At 43.4% G+C, this 19,647-nt stretch overlaps 1 protein-coding gene across 9 annotated transcripts in view; it reads right to left on the bottom strand.

Moving 5' to 3' along the window:
* The window catches only part of trappc9 (trafficking protein particle complex subunit 9), a 575,858-nt gene that overhangs the window by 446,793 nt on the left and 109,418 nt on the right, over positions 1–19,647 (bottom strand). For all 9 annotated transcript variants that reach the window (XM_033019648.1, XM_033019645.1, XM_033019642.1 and 6 more), the window contains one exon: positions 15,328–15,480. In XM_033019648.1, the coding sequence (XP_032875539.1) occupies positions 15,328–15,480 (153 nt within the window). The remainder of the gene's footprint in view (positions 1–15,327; positions 15,481–19,647) is intronic.

Below are 19,647 nucleotides of genomic sequence, written 5' to 3'. Positions count from 1 at the left end.
GAAAGAAGGGGAGAGAAGGACAGAGAAGGGGAGGGAAGGGGGGGGGGGGGGGAAGAAGGAGTGGAGACAGTTTTACGAAATTTAATAAAGTTAGCGGGCATTTTACCTTCCGGCGGATCTTTTAGGTCCTGAAAACCAAAGATCCTACAGGATCTTTGCTGAAAACTCCAATGAGCCAATCAAAATGGCCAGTCAGCGAAGGAGGTTGCCTTTGACTGCCTGTAAGTAAATAGCGACCCCACTCCACTGGCTTCGACCAAACGGCAACCTATTTTTAGTCGAGGCCGGTTTTGCTTTTGTTGAAATAATCGCAGGAACATAGAAGAAGCCTCGACTAGGCGGAAACCACTTTCGGCTATTAGGGAAAGTGACCAAAACCTCCGGGAACCTCACGGAAACCTTGGGTGGGGCGCAAGGACTCCAGAGGTTTCCATTCAGGTTTCCGAAGTGGGACAGGGGCATTACACTATGTTTGAAAATAATCCATTTAACAGTCCGATAACATAACTAAATAATTTATACAATCATTGTATGTTGTTGCAGAGTGATTTGACAAACTGGTGGAGCTACAACAGAACTGCATTCATATTAAAATTAAAAAATAATTTAGGTAGTTAAATAATCTAACAAAAACAAAAGCTCTGCAGTCCTGTACAACAGGTCGTGATTGATGGGGGGCAAAAAATCAACTAACAGGATGATGTGGCTCTATGGACATATGCATCATGAATTATGCTCAAGCCCACCCTTACGTTGAAAGCATTTGTAACCATTACTGCCAGAAGTGCACAGTGGATAATCTATCTTTAGCCGCAAAGAGATCCATATCATTGAAGACATTCAATTTGTTTTATATACCATGTGGTGTAAAGAACTGGTCCAAATACACTGGATGCACAGACACAGGAGACTGCAGATGTTGGAATCTGGAACAAAAAGCAAATTGCTGAAGGAACTGCTGCAGGCAGAGGGATGTCAAGGGATGAAGACTGCACAGAATTCAATTCCTTTTGAAAATCCTCACACAATGCAGCAGTCGGTGTCAATATTCAGCAAAAGCAGCACAAAATTCAGCAGATTATGATATACCTGACAATAGTCTGCCTGGACATAATGGGGTCTATTTCCATGCAGCATGGCAATGACAAGTGATACAATAATCACCTTCAATAAAAAGAAATCGGAGACATGTTCCCATCCCTTGATCCTAGAGCGGTTCACCATAGATCAGAATTGATCAACCATAACAATAATTTTGATTAGAATTACATGCAAAAGCCAGGACATTCTGCAGCAAATGTCTCATCATCAACCCTACCACAAATATCCTCCATCAAGATGCATTCAACAACAGCATCTATTTGCATAGACATATGCAGCTCCATTATCTGGCATGGTTGGTGCTCCATTCACCAGTAGTGCATCATGAGTGTGGGATGTTCTAACCACAAAATGCATTGGGGAAAAAAATTGCCAAAGATAATCAAATAACCCACAAATTTAGGAATTCTAACATCAAGGAAAACAGGAACATGGGAATACTCTTAGTTGAAAGATCGTTTGCACGTACAACATGCATTGTTATGCAGCAACATAACAAATGTTACTTTCCCACATATGATAGACCAGCTCAATAACATTTTCTGCATAAAAATCAGTAATATCCTTGGCACAGGATCAAAATTTTAGCAAAAGCACTCATTGAATTTCACTGATTTCAGGACAAGTAAGATATCTGCAGTTTGATAGCAATTCTCTTTGAAATTACTTTGTACATTTTATGAAAATTGCACCATTTTTAACTACTGCCTTAGATTTTGTAGCAAAATTGCTGCATTGCCCTGTTGTCAACCTCTACCTCTATTCGACTATAATACGTTACGGAAATGAAATGCCCTGACCACATAGAGCACCTTGCCTTCGGGTATCTTGTCTGCTATCCTCAACCTCTGGTCCTCCAGATCATTTCAAGTAAATCATTTCAATCTCAACAGCAAAGATAGGTAGCTTGTCACTAACTGTAATTTCTAGGGCTATCAGTGTCATTTTCAGTGTTCCTTGAGTGGTTTCAAGCCCCACCTCTCTACCCATATATTTGGAGCAAGGCCAATGGATAGACCTGGTTACTGAGGTTTTCACTATTATGTATAGCAATGGAGGAGAAAGGGAACAGCGGGAATAAGAGGCTGAATACAACAACCTACCACTGATAAAATGTTATCTATATTACTAAAAGTCTGATCTTGACCACTTCCTGTAGTTCTGTATATTGATTTTAGAAAACGCTGCCACTTACGGCTGTGATTTTTGGTCATCTAACTCAGAGTCCCCCTCCGCTACGCAGACCAAGAGGATTTTTCCCATCGATGAAAAATAAAAGAGTTATTAGTGTTTAAAAAATGTTGAGATTCTCTCTCCTGTCAATCACGCCATGAAGGCCATACCCCTTCTGGTGGGAGAGGGGGGAGGGACTATAAAACCCAGAAGTGTGGGCGTGGCTCAGTCTCTGCAAGATGGAGGAGGGAGAGGTCACGACTTGCTGTCTTTAGTGCCCTTGCACCCTTCTTGAAATGGCATGAAACTGCACTTGAATTTGGTGGCCTTGCACCCTGCTTGAAGTGGTAAGAAACTGCACTTGAATTTGGTGGCCTTGCACCCTGCTTGAAATGGAATTTCAAGGAATAGCCATGAGTCAACTGCCAGCCCACCAGCCGTGAGTGAGCTGCCAGCACAACAGGCTTGATTGACTGAGCCGCCAGCCCAAGAATCCATTCGGATTCCACAATGTCCATACTAGCCCTCTGGAAACCAGTCCCTTCAGACCACAACACGCATACTTGCGCTCCAGAAAGCCCCCCCCCCCACACTGGCCACCAATATTGGAATTGGTGGAGAGGTAGAATATTGCGTTGGGGAACCAGCCCTCCCGTGTGATGCCAGGTCCCACTTAGTCTAGTTGAATAATAATATTAAGTGTGCTTCACCACTCACAGATAAAATTTTGAGGCACTGTTTTATTTTAAAATAGATATCCACAGTGCTTTGCTATTGTTCTTGTCAATACACTGCAACTAACTTCCATTAGTTTTTCTATTGTGAATTCCAAAGAAAGTTTCATGGCAAATTCCCATTTACAAAAATGGTGCAATAATTATCTTTAATTTCTCTATGTGTGATTTGTAACTAGTATGCGCATTGACAGATTTAAAAGCAGGGACATGCCACATAAAAGATCTATGATATAGCTTTGAATTAATAAGATGCAGTACTGAAAATGATTACTCCTTTCAAACTTGAGAAGTTATACTTCAGATATTGGGCTGCAACTCAAATTTCCCAGAATATATTTTCCTAGAATCATCTGTTAGATGAAAGTGCTAGTATTGCATCGAGAGCAAGTTCTGTTAAAAGTAAAGTTGGCATGACTGTACAGCAAGTTTTCAGTATATAATTTTTAAGTAATCTTTACCATTACGAACTACACAATTTCAAAAAGTACAATATTCTTCTTCCAAATGAAAACCCATTCTTGAACGTCACTTACAAATGTGATAACTAATATATCACAATTTTAAAAGATGGACACTATCAAAATAACTTGATTGGGATGAACGGGTTGGACTGCAGGACCTGTTTCAATGCTGCATAATCCTACGACTCTAAAGTATTTACTTGAATTGCGGCTTCTCAATTGCTCAGTAATTCTTAAATCGGAGTGATGCATCTTCAATAAGGTAGATAATGTTATCCCACATTTTAAGAAAGGAGGGAGAGAGAAAACATGGAATTATAGATCAGTGGTGGGGAAGATGACTGATATCTGTGGTGGGGAAGATGCTGGAGTCAATTATAAAAGATGAAATAGCGGCACATTTGGATAGCAGTGACAGGATCAGTCCGAGTCAGCATGGATTTACAAAGGGGAAATCATGCTTGACTAATCTTCTGGAATTTTTTGAGGATGTAACTAGAAAGATGGACAAGGGAGAACCAGTGGACTTTCAGAAAGCCTTTGATAATGTCCACATAGGAGATTAGTGGCCAAAAACAGACCACATGGTATTTGGCGTACGGTACTGACCTGGATAAAAAATTGGTTGGCAGACAGGAAACAGAGTAGGGATTAACGGGTCCCTTTCAGAATGGCAGGCATTGACTAGTGGGGTACCGCAAGGGTCGGTGCTGGGACCGCAGCTATTTACAATATACATTGATGATTTAGATGAGGGGATTTGGGGTAACATTAACGAATTTGCAGATAACACAAAGCTGGGTGGCAGTGTGAACTGTGAGGAGGATGCTATGAGGATGCAGGGTGACTTGGACAGGTTGGGCGAGCAGGCAGATGCAGTTTAATGTGGATAAATGTGAGGTTATCCACTTTGGTGGCAAAAACAGGAAGGCAAATTACTATCTGAATGGTGTCATGTTGAGAAAAGGGAAAGTACAACGAGATCTGGGTGTCCTTGTTCATCAGTCACTGAAGGCAAGCATGCAGGTACAGCAGGCAGTGAAGAAATCTAATGGCATGTTGGCCTTCATAACAAAAGGAGTTGTATAGAGGTCCTTCTGCAGTTGTACAGGGTCCTAGAGAGACCACACCTGGAGTATTCTGTGCAGTATTGGTCTCCAAATCTGATGAAGGACATTCTTGCTATTGAGGGAGTGCAGCATAGGTTCCACGAGGTTAATTCTCGGGATGGCGGAACTGTCATATGTTGAAAGAATGGAGTGACTGGGCTTGTATACACTGGAATTTAGAGGGATGAGAGGGTATCTTATTGAAACTTAAGATTATTAAGGGATTGGACATGCTTCCGGTTCCAGTTTCCGGTTGGCGGCACGACTCGCGTTGCAGCGGCCCCGACAGCCTGTCTGACTTTTTTTATTTTTTGGTCTAGTTAAATGTAGTTGTCGTGTTTTTTTCATACTGTTTTCAACTGTGTATATGTGGGGGGTGGGGGGTGAGGGTGGGGGGGGGACTTTTAAAATCTCTTCCCTGCACGGGAGACCTGACCTTTTCCCTATCGGGTTTCCGTTGTCGTTGGGGCCTAGTACCGTGGAGCGGCCTCCAACCGGAACGACCTGGGGGCTCCACATCGTGGGGCTGGCCGGCCTCGGAGCGTGCGGAGCGGTGGTCGCTCGCTGCTGCGGCCCGACTCCGGACGCAACTTCGCCAGCCCGTGTCGCAGGGTTGGAACGACCCGCAGCGGGTCCGTACATCGCCCGGCGTGGCTTTAATGGCCGTGGGACATTCCAACACCCGCCGGGGGCTCCAACTTTGTGACATTTAGACCTGGAGCGGGGCCGTACATCGCCCGGCGCGGCCTTAATGGCTGTGGGACTTACCATCGCCCGCCTGGGGCTTCAACATCGGGGAAAATGGTGTACAGGGGAGAGAAAAGACTTGCCTTCCATCACAGTGAGGAGGAGATTCACTGTGATGGATGTTTGTGTGAATTGAATTGTTTGTGTGTCTTGGAGGAATTGTTTTGTTTGTATGGCTGTAGAAACAGAGTTTTGTTTGAGCCTCACTGAGGTTCAAATGGCATTGAATAAATATTGTATTGTATTGTATGCTACATTGGAAACATGTTCCCAATGTTGGGGGAGTCCAGAACCAGGGGGCACAGTTTAAGAATAAGCGGTAGGCCATTTAGAACAGATGAGGAAAACGTTTTCACCCAGAGAGTTGTGAATCTGTGGAATTCTCTACCTCAGAAAGCAGTGGAGGCCAATTCTTTGGATGCTTTCAAGAGAGAGTTAGATAGAGCTCTTAAAGATAGCAGAGTCAAGGGATATGGGGAGAAGGCAGGAACGGGGTACATGATCACAATGAATGGCAGTGCTGGCTCGAATGGCCGAATGACCCACTCCTGCACCTATTGTCTATAATGAGTGTGTAAGCTGGTTTGAATTAATGCAAATATTACAGCTATGATACTAATTAAATTTGTTGAAAGCAGACAAATATATGCATTTCTTGTTCATTAAATGGAGCAATTTAATAAAAAACAATTCACTAAAAGGTAGATCAAAGACCCAGAAATTATTTTAAAGACCCTTAATTTTGCCATTTATAACCACAAACTTTTGTTTTTTTCAATTATATTGCTGATCCAGATAACTGTGTAAGTACAAATATCATTCACAGCACAACCCTATTAAATAATTTAGCCAAAGTATCATCATTCTGAAATTGGTAGCACTATGGTGCATAAGAGTCTTAACTATTTATCATTGGACAAGAATGTGAAACCCATCACATCTGTTTGAAAATTAAAATCAATTTTGGAATAAAAGATAGCATCATTAATGTTGACCATGAAACTACACAAATGCTGTAAAACGTCATCATCTGCAAAGGATATCTGATCATTTATTACTCCAGACCTACCAACATTAATGTATTGAATTAATTGCAGATGCGGGTTTAAGCCATATACAACAAATGCTGTAAACAAGAGGTATAGATTCATATAAGGGGAACCAGAGGTATAGACTCATTTCCCTTTCCCCTGACTCTAGTCTGAAGAAAGGTCTCGACTATTCCTTCTCTCCAGAGATGCTGCCTGCCCCGCTGTTACTCCAGCATTTTGTCTATCCACCAATATTATTCATTCTTACCTGCTCTCTGAAATGGCCTTGTAAGCCACTCAGTTCAACAGGCAATTATAAACAATAAAATGATGTTCTTCCAGACATGACCACATCTTTGAATGTATAAGGCCCTTTTCCTACCAGATTATTCCACAATGAACAGTAACTAAGCAACTGCAAAGTTAAAGCAGCCATACCTATTTAAACAAATAAATAGCGAGGAGCATTGGTAATAAGGTGGATGAATTGAATGTGCAGTTAGTAGTTAAGGAATATGATAGACTTGGAATTACGAGACATGGTTCCAGAGTGACCAAGGCTGGGAGCGAAACATGCTGGGGTATTCGATATTCAGGAAGGATAGACAGAAAGGTAGAGCAGGTTAAACAGGAGATTAATGCAAAAGCAGTGAGAGAGGCATTAGCTTGGATGCTGTTGAATTGGTATGGGCAGAATTGCGAAATAGCCAAGGGTAGAAAACGCTTGTTGGAGTTGTACACAGACCACCAAACACCAGTAGGGAGGTTGGGGATATCATCAAGCAGGAAATCAGGGATGCGTGTAGCAAAGGTACAGCAGTTATCATGGGTGACATTAATCTACATATAGATTGGGCTAACCAAATTGGTAGCAGCACTGGGGAGGAGGATTTCCTGGAATGTATACGGGATGGTTTTTTAAGCCAATATGTAGAAGAACCGTCTAGAGGACAGACTGGGTATTGTGTAATGAGGAAAGATTAGTTTGGGATCTTGTTGTGCAAAGCCCCTTGGGCAACAGTGACCATAATATGGTGGAATTCTGCATTATGATGGAAATTGACACAGTTAATTCAGAGACTACGGTCCTGAACTTAAAGAAAGGAGATTTTAAAGGTATGAGATGGGAATTGGCTAGGATAGACTGGTAAATTATACTTAAAATGTTGATGGTGGAGATGCAATGGCTAAGATTTAAAGACCGCATGGATGAACTCCAAAAATTATTCATCCTTGTATGGCGAAAAAATAAAACTGGGAAGGCGGCTCCACCGTGGCTAACGTGGGAAATCAAGGATAGTGTTAAATCCAAGGAAAAGGCCAGAGGAAACCAGAGGACTGGGCAAAATTTAGACAAAGGGGTTAATTAAGAGTGGGGGAAAAAAGAGCATGAAAGAAAGCTTGCGGGGAATATAAAAACTGACTAAAACCTTCTTTAGATATATGTAAAAAGGAAAAGATTAGTGAAGACAAATGTAGGTCCCTTACAATCAGAGACAAGGAATCAAGAAAAATGCAGAAAAGTTAAATGAGTACTTTGGTTCTGTCTTCACCAAGGGGGGCCGAATGAATACGGGAAACAAAATCCGCCTGCGGGCCGGATGATTTCGGGTTATGGGCCGCATTCCGCCCGGGGGCTGTAGGTTGCCGACCCCTGATCTAGTGGGAGGGAGGAGCTGAAGGGAATCCACATTAGTCAGGAAATGGTGTTAGGTAAACTGTTGGGACTGAAGACAGATAAATCCTCATGGCCTGATGTAGGGCATCCCAGAATACTCAAGGAAACTTTGCATATCTTGCAAAGTCTCTTATTTCATGGTGGGTTTTGTTTCTGCATTGGTAGCTCCCCTGAGTAACTTAATAATTACTAATTTAAAACAAAAATTACATTGATTATACCAGAATTGTGTTGATAATTGACTAGATAGATATTTTCAAAGCCCAACATAATTTTAAAGATGTTTAGATGCAGGGAAGAGCAGCGAAAATATTCTGATGGCATGGTTTCGTACAGTGGTCACTAATAATTTCAGTTATTATTAAATTAACTCAATTACGTGCATTTAAGGGAAAACCAGAAAAGCATGAGTGTAAATAGTTTTTTTAAAGGTATGACGATCGATCAAATTTGGAGATAGTGTGGATGCAGGCCCTTCAGGCCCCACTGAGTCCACACCAATCAATGATTACCCATACACTAGTTCTTTCCTACATTCTAGGGACAATTTACAATTTACAGAAGCCAGTTCCCCTACTCTGTGCATTTACCCGATCTATTCCTCTCATGATTTTATACACCACTGTAAGATCACCCCTCATTTTCCTGCGCTCTGAGGAATAAAGTCTTCAGGGTATAAAACAGGTGAATGCACATAGTGGTAGGTATATGGAACAAACAACCAAAAAAGGTGGTTGAGGTAGATAAAATAACAACATGCAAAAGACATTTGAACAGGTACATGAAGAAGCTGGGATGCTGGGAAATAAATGCTGGGGAAAAGTAAATTGTGGACCCAGAGTCAGAGAGTCATAGTCATACAGCATGGAAACAGGCCAACTTGCCCACACTGACTAACATACCCCCATTTACACTAGTCCCACCTGCCTGCGATTGGTCCATATCCCTTCAAACCTATTCTATTCATATACATGACCAAATGTTTTGGACAAGCTCCATGTCTTCTGTACTTATTTTGAAAGGGAGAAGAATAATGTAACTTAAATGTCCCCCATGGCCCTTAACGACCATGATCTCAGTCTCTGACGCCAGTCATAAGATCCTTCTCGAGGGTGAACACACAGAAAGCGTCGCCTGGATGATGTGGCTGACCACATTTTCAAAACCTGCCAGGACCAACTGGCTGGAGATTTTACAAACATCTTCAACCTCTTATTACTACAAATTGTGGTCCCCACTTGTTTAAAAGGACATCCATCATAATACCCAAGAAGATAGGTGCCCAAGAAGAATAAGATGACATGTCTCAACGACTACTGATCATCCATTGTGACAAAGTGCTTTGAGATGGTGGTTACGACCTAAATCAACTCATTCCTCGATAATGATATGAACCCACTTCAATTGGGCCCAGAGAGACACAGTTTGCCAGCTCTTGCTCCATCCCTACGCTTCATCTGTTTCTACCAACGATCTTCTCCAAACTCTATCAGATTGAAGAAACGTCCCAACCTGAAATGCCATTTGTCTATTTCCCTCCACAAATGCTTAATGACCCACTGAGTTCCTCCAGCGGTTTTTTCCTCAAGATTCCAGCATCTACATTATCTTGTATTTCCTGTGCACACAGCTCAATTTGCCTACCACAACAGATCGACAGCTAATGCAATCTCGCTGGTGCTCCACTTTGCGTTGGACCGCTTGGACAACAGGAACACATATGTTAGGCTGATATTCATCGATTATAGCAAGGTGTTCAACACCATCATCCTTTCCACTCCCATAATCAAACTGGATCTCCCACTTCCTTATGTGCAGAAATCAATCAATGAGTACATATTAGCGCAACACCTCCTTGTCACTGTCCATCAGCTGAAGTACACCTCAGGGTTGCTTGTGCAGTACCCTGCTCTAATTGCTCTTTATGCATGATTCTGTAGCCAGACATAGTTCATGTGCCATCTTTAAATTCAGAGACAATACCACTGTTGTGAGTCAAATAACAACTAACAAATAGTCAGAGTATAGGAAGGAGTTGAGTGGTGCCAAACCAGCTACCTTGCTCTCAATATTTGCAAGATGAAGGAACTGACTGTTGACTTCCGGAAGAGGAAGGGGCCTTGCACCTGTCTTCAAAGACAAGACAAGGGTGGAGATCAGCAATTGATGATCTTTACTGGTACCCAACACATGGATGCAATCACAAAGTAAACATAGCAATGACTACTCCTTCAGAAGTTTTAAGAGTTTTGGTAATGTTGCCGAATATCATACTTCTACGGGTATACAATGGAGAGCATACAGACTGGTTGCATCACCGCCTGCTATGAAAATTCAAATGCTCAAGGAGCAAGGAGACTGCAGAAAGTAGCGTTCATTGCCCGATATTGATTTCCCTGCCACTGAAGGAATCTGCACGAAGCCATGCCTGAAAGCACCAGCTAATATCATCAAAAACTAACCCTATGACCTGGCCATGCTCTCATGTCATTGCTATCAACAGGAAAGTGGAACAGGGCCACACATGCATCTGCCCAACCTATTTATTCGTATCTTCCCTAGCACTTGGCACCAGGAGTAACCCAGAGGTGACAATGCTTGCGATACTGATTTTTACAATACAATACAATTTATTTGTTATCATTTGAACCTCTTGAGGTTCAAACGAAATTTGGTTTCTGCAGTCATGCACACAAGAAAAAAGAACCAAGACACAACACAATTTACACAAACATCCATCACAGTGAATCTCCTCCTCACTGTGATGGAAGGCAAAGTCTTATCTCTCCCCTGCACTCCTCCCGATGTCAGAGTCAAAGTCCCCGGCGGGCGATGGTAAGTGTCCCGCGGCCATTAAAGCCGCGCCGGGCGATGCAAAGCCACGCTCCGGGTCTTGGTGTTGGAGCCCCCGGCGGGCGATGGTAAGTGTCCCACGGCCGTTAAAGCCGCGCCGGGCGATGTAAGGCCCTGCTCCAGGTACTCTTCAACCCTGCAATTCGGGCGGGAAAGTCGCCGTTGCGGAAGCCCCGAAAAGCGGTCTCCCACCAGGGACCCGCGGGCTCCCGTTGTCACTGTCCACCAGACCTGCGGTTGGAGCCTCCGAGCCTCCGAATCTCCGGGGTCGGGCCGCAGCCGCGCGCCACCACAGCTCTCCACGCTCCGAACTCGGCCAGCTCCACGATGGTAAGTAAGTCCGCAGCTCCGAGCAGGAGGCCGCCAACGGTGCTAGGCCCCAACGACAACGGAGACCCGACAGAGAAAAGGTCGGGTTCTCCGTGCAGGGGAAAGATTTAAAAGTCCCCCCCCCCCTTCATCCTTTGTTTACTATGTCATGGTACCCATGTGTACTACGACACCTAGTTACTCAGTTCCCCATGAAAATACTCTGCAACCACAGAAACATCCTTGATCCACGAGGCAACATACCATTCTGTAGATTCATTTGCGGCTACTGAATCGCTTGTCTGTACCCCAAACTATCAAATCACTGATCACTAACAGTTCTCTTTGACTGCATCCTTCCTTGCTGTGCTTCATAGCCAGTGATGTGCCACTGACCTATCTGCTGCTCCTGGTCTCCTCTGAAAGGCAACCCCCCCCCCTCCCTCCCCACCCTTCAACAGTATACAAAATAATGTTTCTGAGAGGAATGGCCACAGGGCTTTCCCTGTCTACTTGCACATCTTCAGTGTGACCACCTCACTAAGGCTCATGTCTATGGTTCTCTCAACATCCCAGATGCACTTGAGGGAGACCAATTCCAACTCCAGTTGCAAAATGCAGTCAGTCAGGAACTGCTAGCAGACACACTTCCCACATTTGTAGAAATCAAGGACTTAAAATATTTGCAGAAGGTTGGAATTAGCTTTCCTTGCAACTAAAGCAGTTAAGCGGGGATTTGACAGATTATGAAGGTTAGAGAAAAGAACCATAAATAATGATGCACGGAAAAACTTTAAATGCAGCATCTGATGAGATTCTGGAAAGCACTGCCAGGGTAGTAATGAGAGCAGATGAACCTGCAACATTCATTAGGTGCATGGATAAGTACCTGAAAAGAAAGAAGACTGCAGGCTAAGGGGAAAGGGTGGAGTAGTGGAATTAGTTACATTTTTTGTTTTACAGAGATAGTAAACACTCTACTGGCTGAATGCACCTTCCATGTTATTGTGGGACCATCTGGTGGTTGAGCCACTTATAGATTGAACCCTCGTCAGTGGAGGTGGAAGTCATGTGACTGAGTTTGGCGAGAGTTTGGGAAGGAAGATCGTCATCCGTCTATGCTGCTCGTTTTCATTCCTCCAGTTCTGGGGAGAGTCAAGTGGCACCATCTGGTGGTTGAGTCACTTATAGATCGGTGGTACAGGTGGAACTGTCAAGTGACTGAGTTTGGCGGGAGTTTGGGGAAAAAATCGTCATCAGTAGTGAAGTTGGGGATGGCATCCAACAGGAAATTAGAAATGCGTGCAACAAAGGTAAAACAGTTATAATGGGCGACATCAATCTACATATAGATTGGGTGAATCAAATTGGCACGGGTGCTGAGGAAGAAGGTTTCTTGGAATGTATGCGGGATAGTTTTCTAAACCAACATGTAGAGGAACTAACGAGAGAGCAGGCTATTCTAGACTGGGTATTGGGTAATGAGGAAGGGTTACTTAGCAGTCTTGTTGTGCATGCACCCTTGGGCAAGAGTGACCATAATATGGTTGAGTTCTTCATTAGGATGGAGAGTAACATTGTTAATTCAGAAACAATGGCTCTGAACTTAAAAAAAGGTAACTTTGAGAGTATGAGACGTGAATTGGCCAAGATTGACTCGCAATTAATTCTAAAAGGGCTGACGGTGGATATGCAATGGAAGGCATTTAAAGACTGCAAGGATGAACTACAAAAATTGTTCATCCCAGTTTGGCAAAAGAATAAATCAGGGAAGGTTATCCGTGGATAACAAGGGAAATCAGGGATAGTATCAAAGCAAAAGATGAAGCGTACAAATTAGCCAGAAAAGGCAGCATACCAGAGGACTGGGAGAAATTCAGAGACCAGCAGAGGAGGACAAAGGGCTTAATTAGGAAAGGGAAAATAGATTATGAAAGAAAACTGGCAGGGAACATAAAAACTGACTGCAAACGTTTTTATAGATATGTGAAGAGAAAGAGATTAGTTAAAACAAATGTAGGTCCCTTGCAGTCAGAAACAGGTGAATTGATCATGGGGAACAAGGATATGGCGGACCAATTGAATAACTACTTTGGTTCCATCTTCACTAAGGAAGACATAAATAATCTGCCGGAAATAGCAGGGAACCGCGGATCAAAGGAGATGGAGGAACTGAGTGAAATCCAGGTTAGTCGGGAAGTGGTGTTGGGTAAATTGAATGGATTAAAGGCCGATAAATCCCCAGGGCCAGATAGGCTGCATCCCAGAGTACTTAAGGAAGTAGCTCCAGAAATAGTGGATGCATTAGTGATAATTTTTCAAAACTCTTTAGATTCTGGAGTAGTTCCTGAGGATTGGAGGGTAGCTAATATAACCCCACTTTTTTAAAAGGGAGAGAGAGAGAAAACGGGGAATTACAGACCAGTTAGTCTAACATCGGTAGTGGGGAAACTGCTAGAGTCAGTTATTAAAGATGGGATAGCAGCACATTTGGAACGTGGTGAAATCATTGGACAAAGTCAGCATGGATTTACGAAAGGTAAATCATGTCTGACGAATCTTATAGAATTTTTCGAGGATGTAACTTTTAGAGTGGTAGGGGAGAACCAGTGGATGTGTTGTATCTGGACTTTCAGAAGGCTTTCGACAAGGTCCCACATAAGAGATTAGTATACAAACTTAAAGCACACGGTATTGGGGGTTCAGTATTGATGTGGATAGAGAACTGGCTGGCAAACAGGAAGCAATGAGTAGGAGTAAACGGGTCCTTTTCACAATGGCAGGCAGTGACTAGTGGGGTACCGCAAGGCTCAGTGCTGGGACCCCAGCTATTTACAATATATATTAATGATTTGGATGAGGGAATTGAATGCAACATCTCCAAGTTTGCGGATGACACTAAGCTGGGGGACAGTGTTAGCTGTGAGGAGGATGCTAGGAGGCTGCAAGGTGACTTGGATAGGCTGGGTGAGTGGGCAAATGTATGGCAGATGCAGTATAATGTGGATAAATGTGAGGTTATCCACTTTGGTGGCAAAAACAGGAAAGCAGACTATTATCTAAATGGTGTCCGATTAGGAAAAGGGGAGATGCAACGAGACCTGGGTGTCATGGTACACCAGTCATTGAAAGTAGGCATGCAGGTGCAGCAGGCAGTGAAGAAAGCGAATGGTATGTTAGCATTCATAGCAAAATGATTTAAGTATAGGAGCAGGGAGGTTCTACTGCAGTTGTACAGGGTCTTGCGTACAGTTTTGGTCTCCAAATCTGAGGAAAGACATTCTTGCCATAGAGGGAGTACAGAGAAGGTTCACCAGACTGATTCTTGGGATGTCAGGAATTTCATATGAAGAAAGACTGGATAGACTCGGCTTGTACTCGCCAGAATTTAGAAGATTGAGGGGGGATCTTATAGAAACGTACAAAATTCTTAAGGTGTTGGACAGGCTAGATGCAGGAAGATTGTTCCCGATGTTGGGGAAGCCCAGAACAAGGGGTCACAGTTTAAGGATCAGGGGGAAATCTTTTAGGATCGAGATGAGAAAAACGTTTTTCACACAGAGAGTGGTGAATCTTTGGAATTCTCTGCCACAGAAGGTAGTTGAGGCCAGTTCATTTGCTATATTTAAGAGGGAGTTAGATGTGGCCCTTGTGGCTAAAGGGATCAGGGGGTATGGAGAGAAGGCAGGTACAGGATACTGAGTTGGATGATCAGCCATGATCATATTGAATGGCGGTGCAGGCTCGAAGGGCCGAATGGCCTACTCCTGCACCTATTTTCTATGTATCTATGTATCAGTCCACAGCAGCAGCAGAGACCTTGCTAAATCTCTGACTTAGCGCGCGTGTGTTTAACAGTTGTATTTGCCAATAAAGATTGTTTTATTCACAATGCATGAATTACTACATTATAACTATTCTAAAATTTCCGTCTTAGTCGCCTCAATTGTGTGCACCTGCAATAATTTATAATTTCACTGGAACAAGCAAGTATGGCACAAATGACATTGCAGCTGTAGAATTCATTTGAAAATATGAATGTATTTATATTCTCTCAACGCCCTTAAGAACTGAATCACAATTAACTAATTTGGAATTTATCAAGTATTTCTATAACACTAGACTTACCATCATTTAGATCCTGAAGTAAACTCTCTTGACATGAGAAGTCCAGTTTCACTTGTATGTTCAATGTGAAATAAGCAACCTTCCCAGATTCAAGAGGTAACTGTGATAGCAATTCTTCCAAGGTCCAGGTCAGAAAATCACCATTCAATTTCTCTGTGGAAGACCAAAACTTTGATCAACAAATCACCAAAACATTAAAAAAATTAACAAACTGAATATCTAACTATTAACAATGTGGAGATTTAAAAAACATATAAGTGAAGGAACTCAGCAGACGCAGAGGATCAATCTGTGTTTTAGGTCGAGACCCGACGAGAGGACACAGTGTAAGAGGTTGAGAGCCAGTATTAAGTGGTCAGAGGGACGCGTGAGGAAAGAGCTCATTAGGCTTTCAGGCTGCAGAGAAGATTTATAAGTATGGTGCCAGGACTCAAAGGCCTGAGCTATAGCGGGATATTAAGACTAATCCTTGGAACATAGGGGGCTGAGGCATTATCTTAGGGAGGTGTATTACTTCATAAGGGGAATATATGGGATGAATGAAAAGTTGAATTTCCCTCTCAAAGATAGCCTTTTGTTCAGATGTTGCAACAAATTGCTTAATTTGCTTTTAGAGATTAATTTTTTGTGTATTTCATCCAATAACTCAATAAGGCTAACCAAATTGCATTGTACTACAAGAAACATCACAACATGCAGGCCATTATTTAAACCTTGAATTCAGCGCCATAAGGTCAGATATTGACATCCTGTAAAGGAAGCCATTCATTAAACCAGACCAGCAATGGGGAACCTTTTCATGTTGTAATGCCGCATTAAGTTAGCTGTAATCTAATAAAGCCGCATCCAAGAAACTTCAATTAGATATACTTGACTAATCTTTTAATGACTGTTGTGACTGCTTTTTGTGGGAAAGCATTTGAATATTTGGTTGCAAGGTGGAGGTACGCAGTTTCAGCTGATCTCCTAGATGGGTATCCGTCATTTGTGACCTTAAGGACGTCTTGATTTGGGTTAGTTAGGAGAATGTATATTCGCAGCAATAAGTGGTTGAAAAGCAAGAAAGCATTTTTCGTGCATGTTGCCAAAGACATGGGTATTCTATAGTATTTTTCCATATTTCAATCGGATCTTTCTTAGCGTCAAATAAGGACTTTAAAATCTGAAGAAGGGTTTCGGCCCGAATCGTTACCTATCTCCTTCGCTCCATAGATGCTGCTGCACCCGCTGAGTTTCTCCAGCATTTTTGTGTACCTAAGGACTTTAAAATGTCATCTTCTGAGAGATCATTCAATTCCATCTGTAGTTCTTTAGGAACCTTGGAGACGTCAACTAGGTGAGGTTGAAATGCTAATTTGAGTGTGATGTTGTGATTCTCAAAGTCATTGTATTCTTTAATTAATAAGTCTATAAAGCTGCGTATTCTTCAAATGATTCGCATGAATCCTCCTGCTCATCAATGACCTTCACTAACTGGGGAAAATGTTCATCCGAAATTTTATTTTGAAGAAGTTTGAAAAAAGATAGCTTTTTTCGAAATGCTTGGGTTTATTTGCCACATATCTATAGACTTACCTTGCAACTATAGGCTTATAATTTGACCTTGCAAAGAAACATTCAAGTCATTTTGCTTTGACATGATATCACACAGAAATGCAGTATTTCTATCGAAATCGTCTTTCAATAATTCACATTGCTGATTCTGTTCTTCATGGAATTTAACTATCTGTTCTCGCAAAGATAAAAAATTTGCTAACACCTGTCCCTGCAATAGCCAATGCACTTTACAATGATACGGCAATCCACACCGAATACCTCATCATCCAACTTTAGCATATTACGAAACTGACGATGCTGTGTTGCATTTGCACGAATTTAGTTAACAATACTTACAAACTTGTTGCAAAGTGTCACTTAAAATAGTAGATTTAGCACAGAGATTTTGCTGATGTAAGATACAATGAAAAGAAATGAGAACATCTGGATCTGATAATACCTTTTTTATCTGTGCAATAAACCCTTCACGTTTTCCTGTCATGGAAGGTGCACCATCTGTACATACACTCACTAAATGAACCAAATCCAGTCCAAGTTCACGACATTTATCTTGAAAGTTGTTGAAGAAATCTATTCCTCGTGTTCAACCCGTAAGAGTGCTCAAAGCGAGTAAAACCCGTCTCACGGTGCGAGTCGACCCACCAGTGACCCCAAGTTTAAACAAATTAAACTCGTGGTAATCAAGTACAATTAACGTAGCGGGAACGTCGGTACTCGTGGACGCAACTTAGCGACTCGTGGCGCTACCGGCAGGTACCCGGGAAACTTGTTAACTCTTGAAAAACTTTAAACATGTTTAAAGATTTCCACGAGTCAAATTTACTCTTGAAGTTAAAATTTGAAACATTTAAACTCGTTGTAAGAACGTAGTAGCCCGTGAGTTTACCGTAGTGATTCGTGAGTCTACCGTGGGCACTCCTTAACTCAGCGGGCAGGCAGCATCTCTGGAGAGAAGGAATGGGTGACGGGATGACGTTTCCAAATTTCTGCTGCGTCTTTGGGTTACTCCAGCACCGTGTGTTCACTTTTTGTCAACCAGCATCTGCCCTTTCTTGTGTATGACATTATTTGTATCCGTGGCAGTTGATTGGCGCTCCCTTCAGTTTCCCAGGGGGTCGGGACGGGACTAGAGTTGGGAGGGAAAGGGGGGGGGGGGGGGGGTTCGGGTGACTTAGTACGGGAAGACAAGTGTACTGACTGTGTGGGCAGACACTTTGGTAGTGATTGCCCATGGAGTGCACTGTCGAGGACTTCATAATGCAGAGAGCATTATAAACAGTGGAGCGATTAACCCTGGAAAGGGGAGAGACTTCTCTCTGAGTTGGACCCAGGAAACTGAAGCAGGAATTTTCTTGAGGTTATTAACGACAGATAAATGGATGGGAAGGGTTTAGAGGGCTATGAGCCACATGCAGGCAAATAGTACTACCCCAAGACGCTAACTTGCACGGCAAGGCCAAGCTGGGCCAAAGGACCTGTTTCCGTGTTGTACAGCCCCATGACTAAGGCCTATCTAGTGGGATTGACATGTTTTGTATTTTTCCTTTCTAAAGATGCAGTGTATTTTGGTGACTATTACACACTGCAGACCAGAAGCGCCTTCAATACCCAGAGAGAAGGGATGGGTGGGTTAGGTGAGCAGGAGAGTGGGGTTGTTTGCAGTTGCAGAGGGAGGGGGCAAGGGCGGTACAGTTCCCAGTCTCAGCTCCTGTTCTACCGAGCGTGTGGACGTGGACGAGTGGCTTGGTTGGCGGTGGCCCATGGTGTGGCAGAGCCGGCGTGCCTGCTGACTCCCATCACCCCGCCCCCCCCCCCCCCCACCCCACCTCGGTCCGGGGCCACGCTGGGAGCCCCCGAGCACCTGCCCCGGGGTGACTGGCACTGATCTGCTGGCGTCGCCAACGTGAAGACGGTGCGAAGCCCCCACACCTGGTGCAATGGGCGGGGAGCTGGAGACGGGAGGGAAGGGGTCACACACATGGCCGGGAAGCAGAGGGGTGGGGGTGGCGACAGACAGGGCCAACAATGAGATGGAGAAAGACAGAAACACCGACGTGCAAAGGAGACCTACAATAGTGCATGATCTCTCTCGCATTATGGCGAGTGGTTGTCGCCTGCCCGCTGTTTCTGATGCTAAAGCCTTGGGATCGTTGCCCTTCGTGCTGCCATGGAGGGGGAGGGGGGTATTGTACTGTTTGATCGCCCCCTGCTATCCCAGGGACAGGGAGACACAGCGGCTTTTGAGACTGGTGGGTAATCACTACCAAAGTGTCTGCCCATACAGTCAACACACCTCTCCTACACTTGTCCCCCGTGCTAAGTCACCCCAACCCCCCCCCCCCCTCCTCCCCTCACTCCCCCCGTAGTTGATTCATCCAAAGTGATTGAATAATATATATCACCTTTTGGAGTATTGCGTGAAGTTGTTCTGTTAAGTTCAGAGCTAATTCATGCTGCCGATCAGTTATAGTTCTCCTTGAAAGAGGCAGTTGTTTGTACTTTGAAACCTTATCGGGGTCTAAGCATCCTACAACTTCGACAATGCCTTCTTTTACGATTTCTACATCGCTAAATGGCTTCCCTTTTTCCCCCCGAATATATAAGCTACCTTATAAGTCGCTTTAGTAGCATTATTTTGTGGTCTTACTGCTGCTTTAAATAACTGTCTTTGCCTTTGCTTTTCATCTTTTAATTTCTGCAATGCAACCTTTCACGCCTCACTTTCGCGCCAACGGACTCTCCCCGACATTTTCCCTCTCGTCA

The sequence above is a fragment of the Amblyraja radiata genome, chromosome 4, assembly GCF_010909765.2.
Source record: "Amblyraja radiata isolate CabotCenter1 chromosome 4, sAmbRad1.1.pri, whole genome shotgun sequence".
Taxonomy (NCBI): domain Eukaryota; kingdom Metazoa; phylum Chordata; class Chondrichthyes; order Rajiformes; family Rajidae; genus Amblyraja; species Amblyraja radiata.
This window is presented reverse-complemented; position numbering and strand designations above follow the sequence as displayed.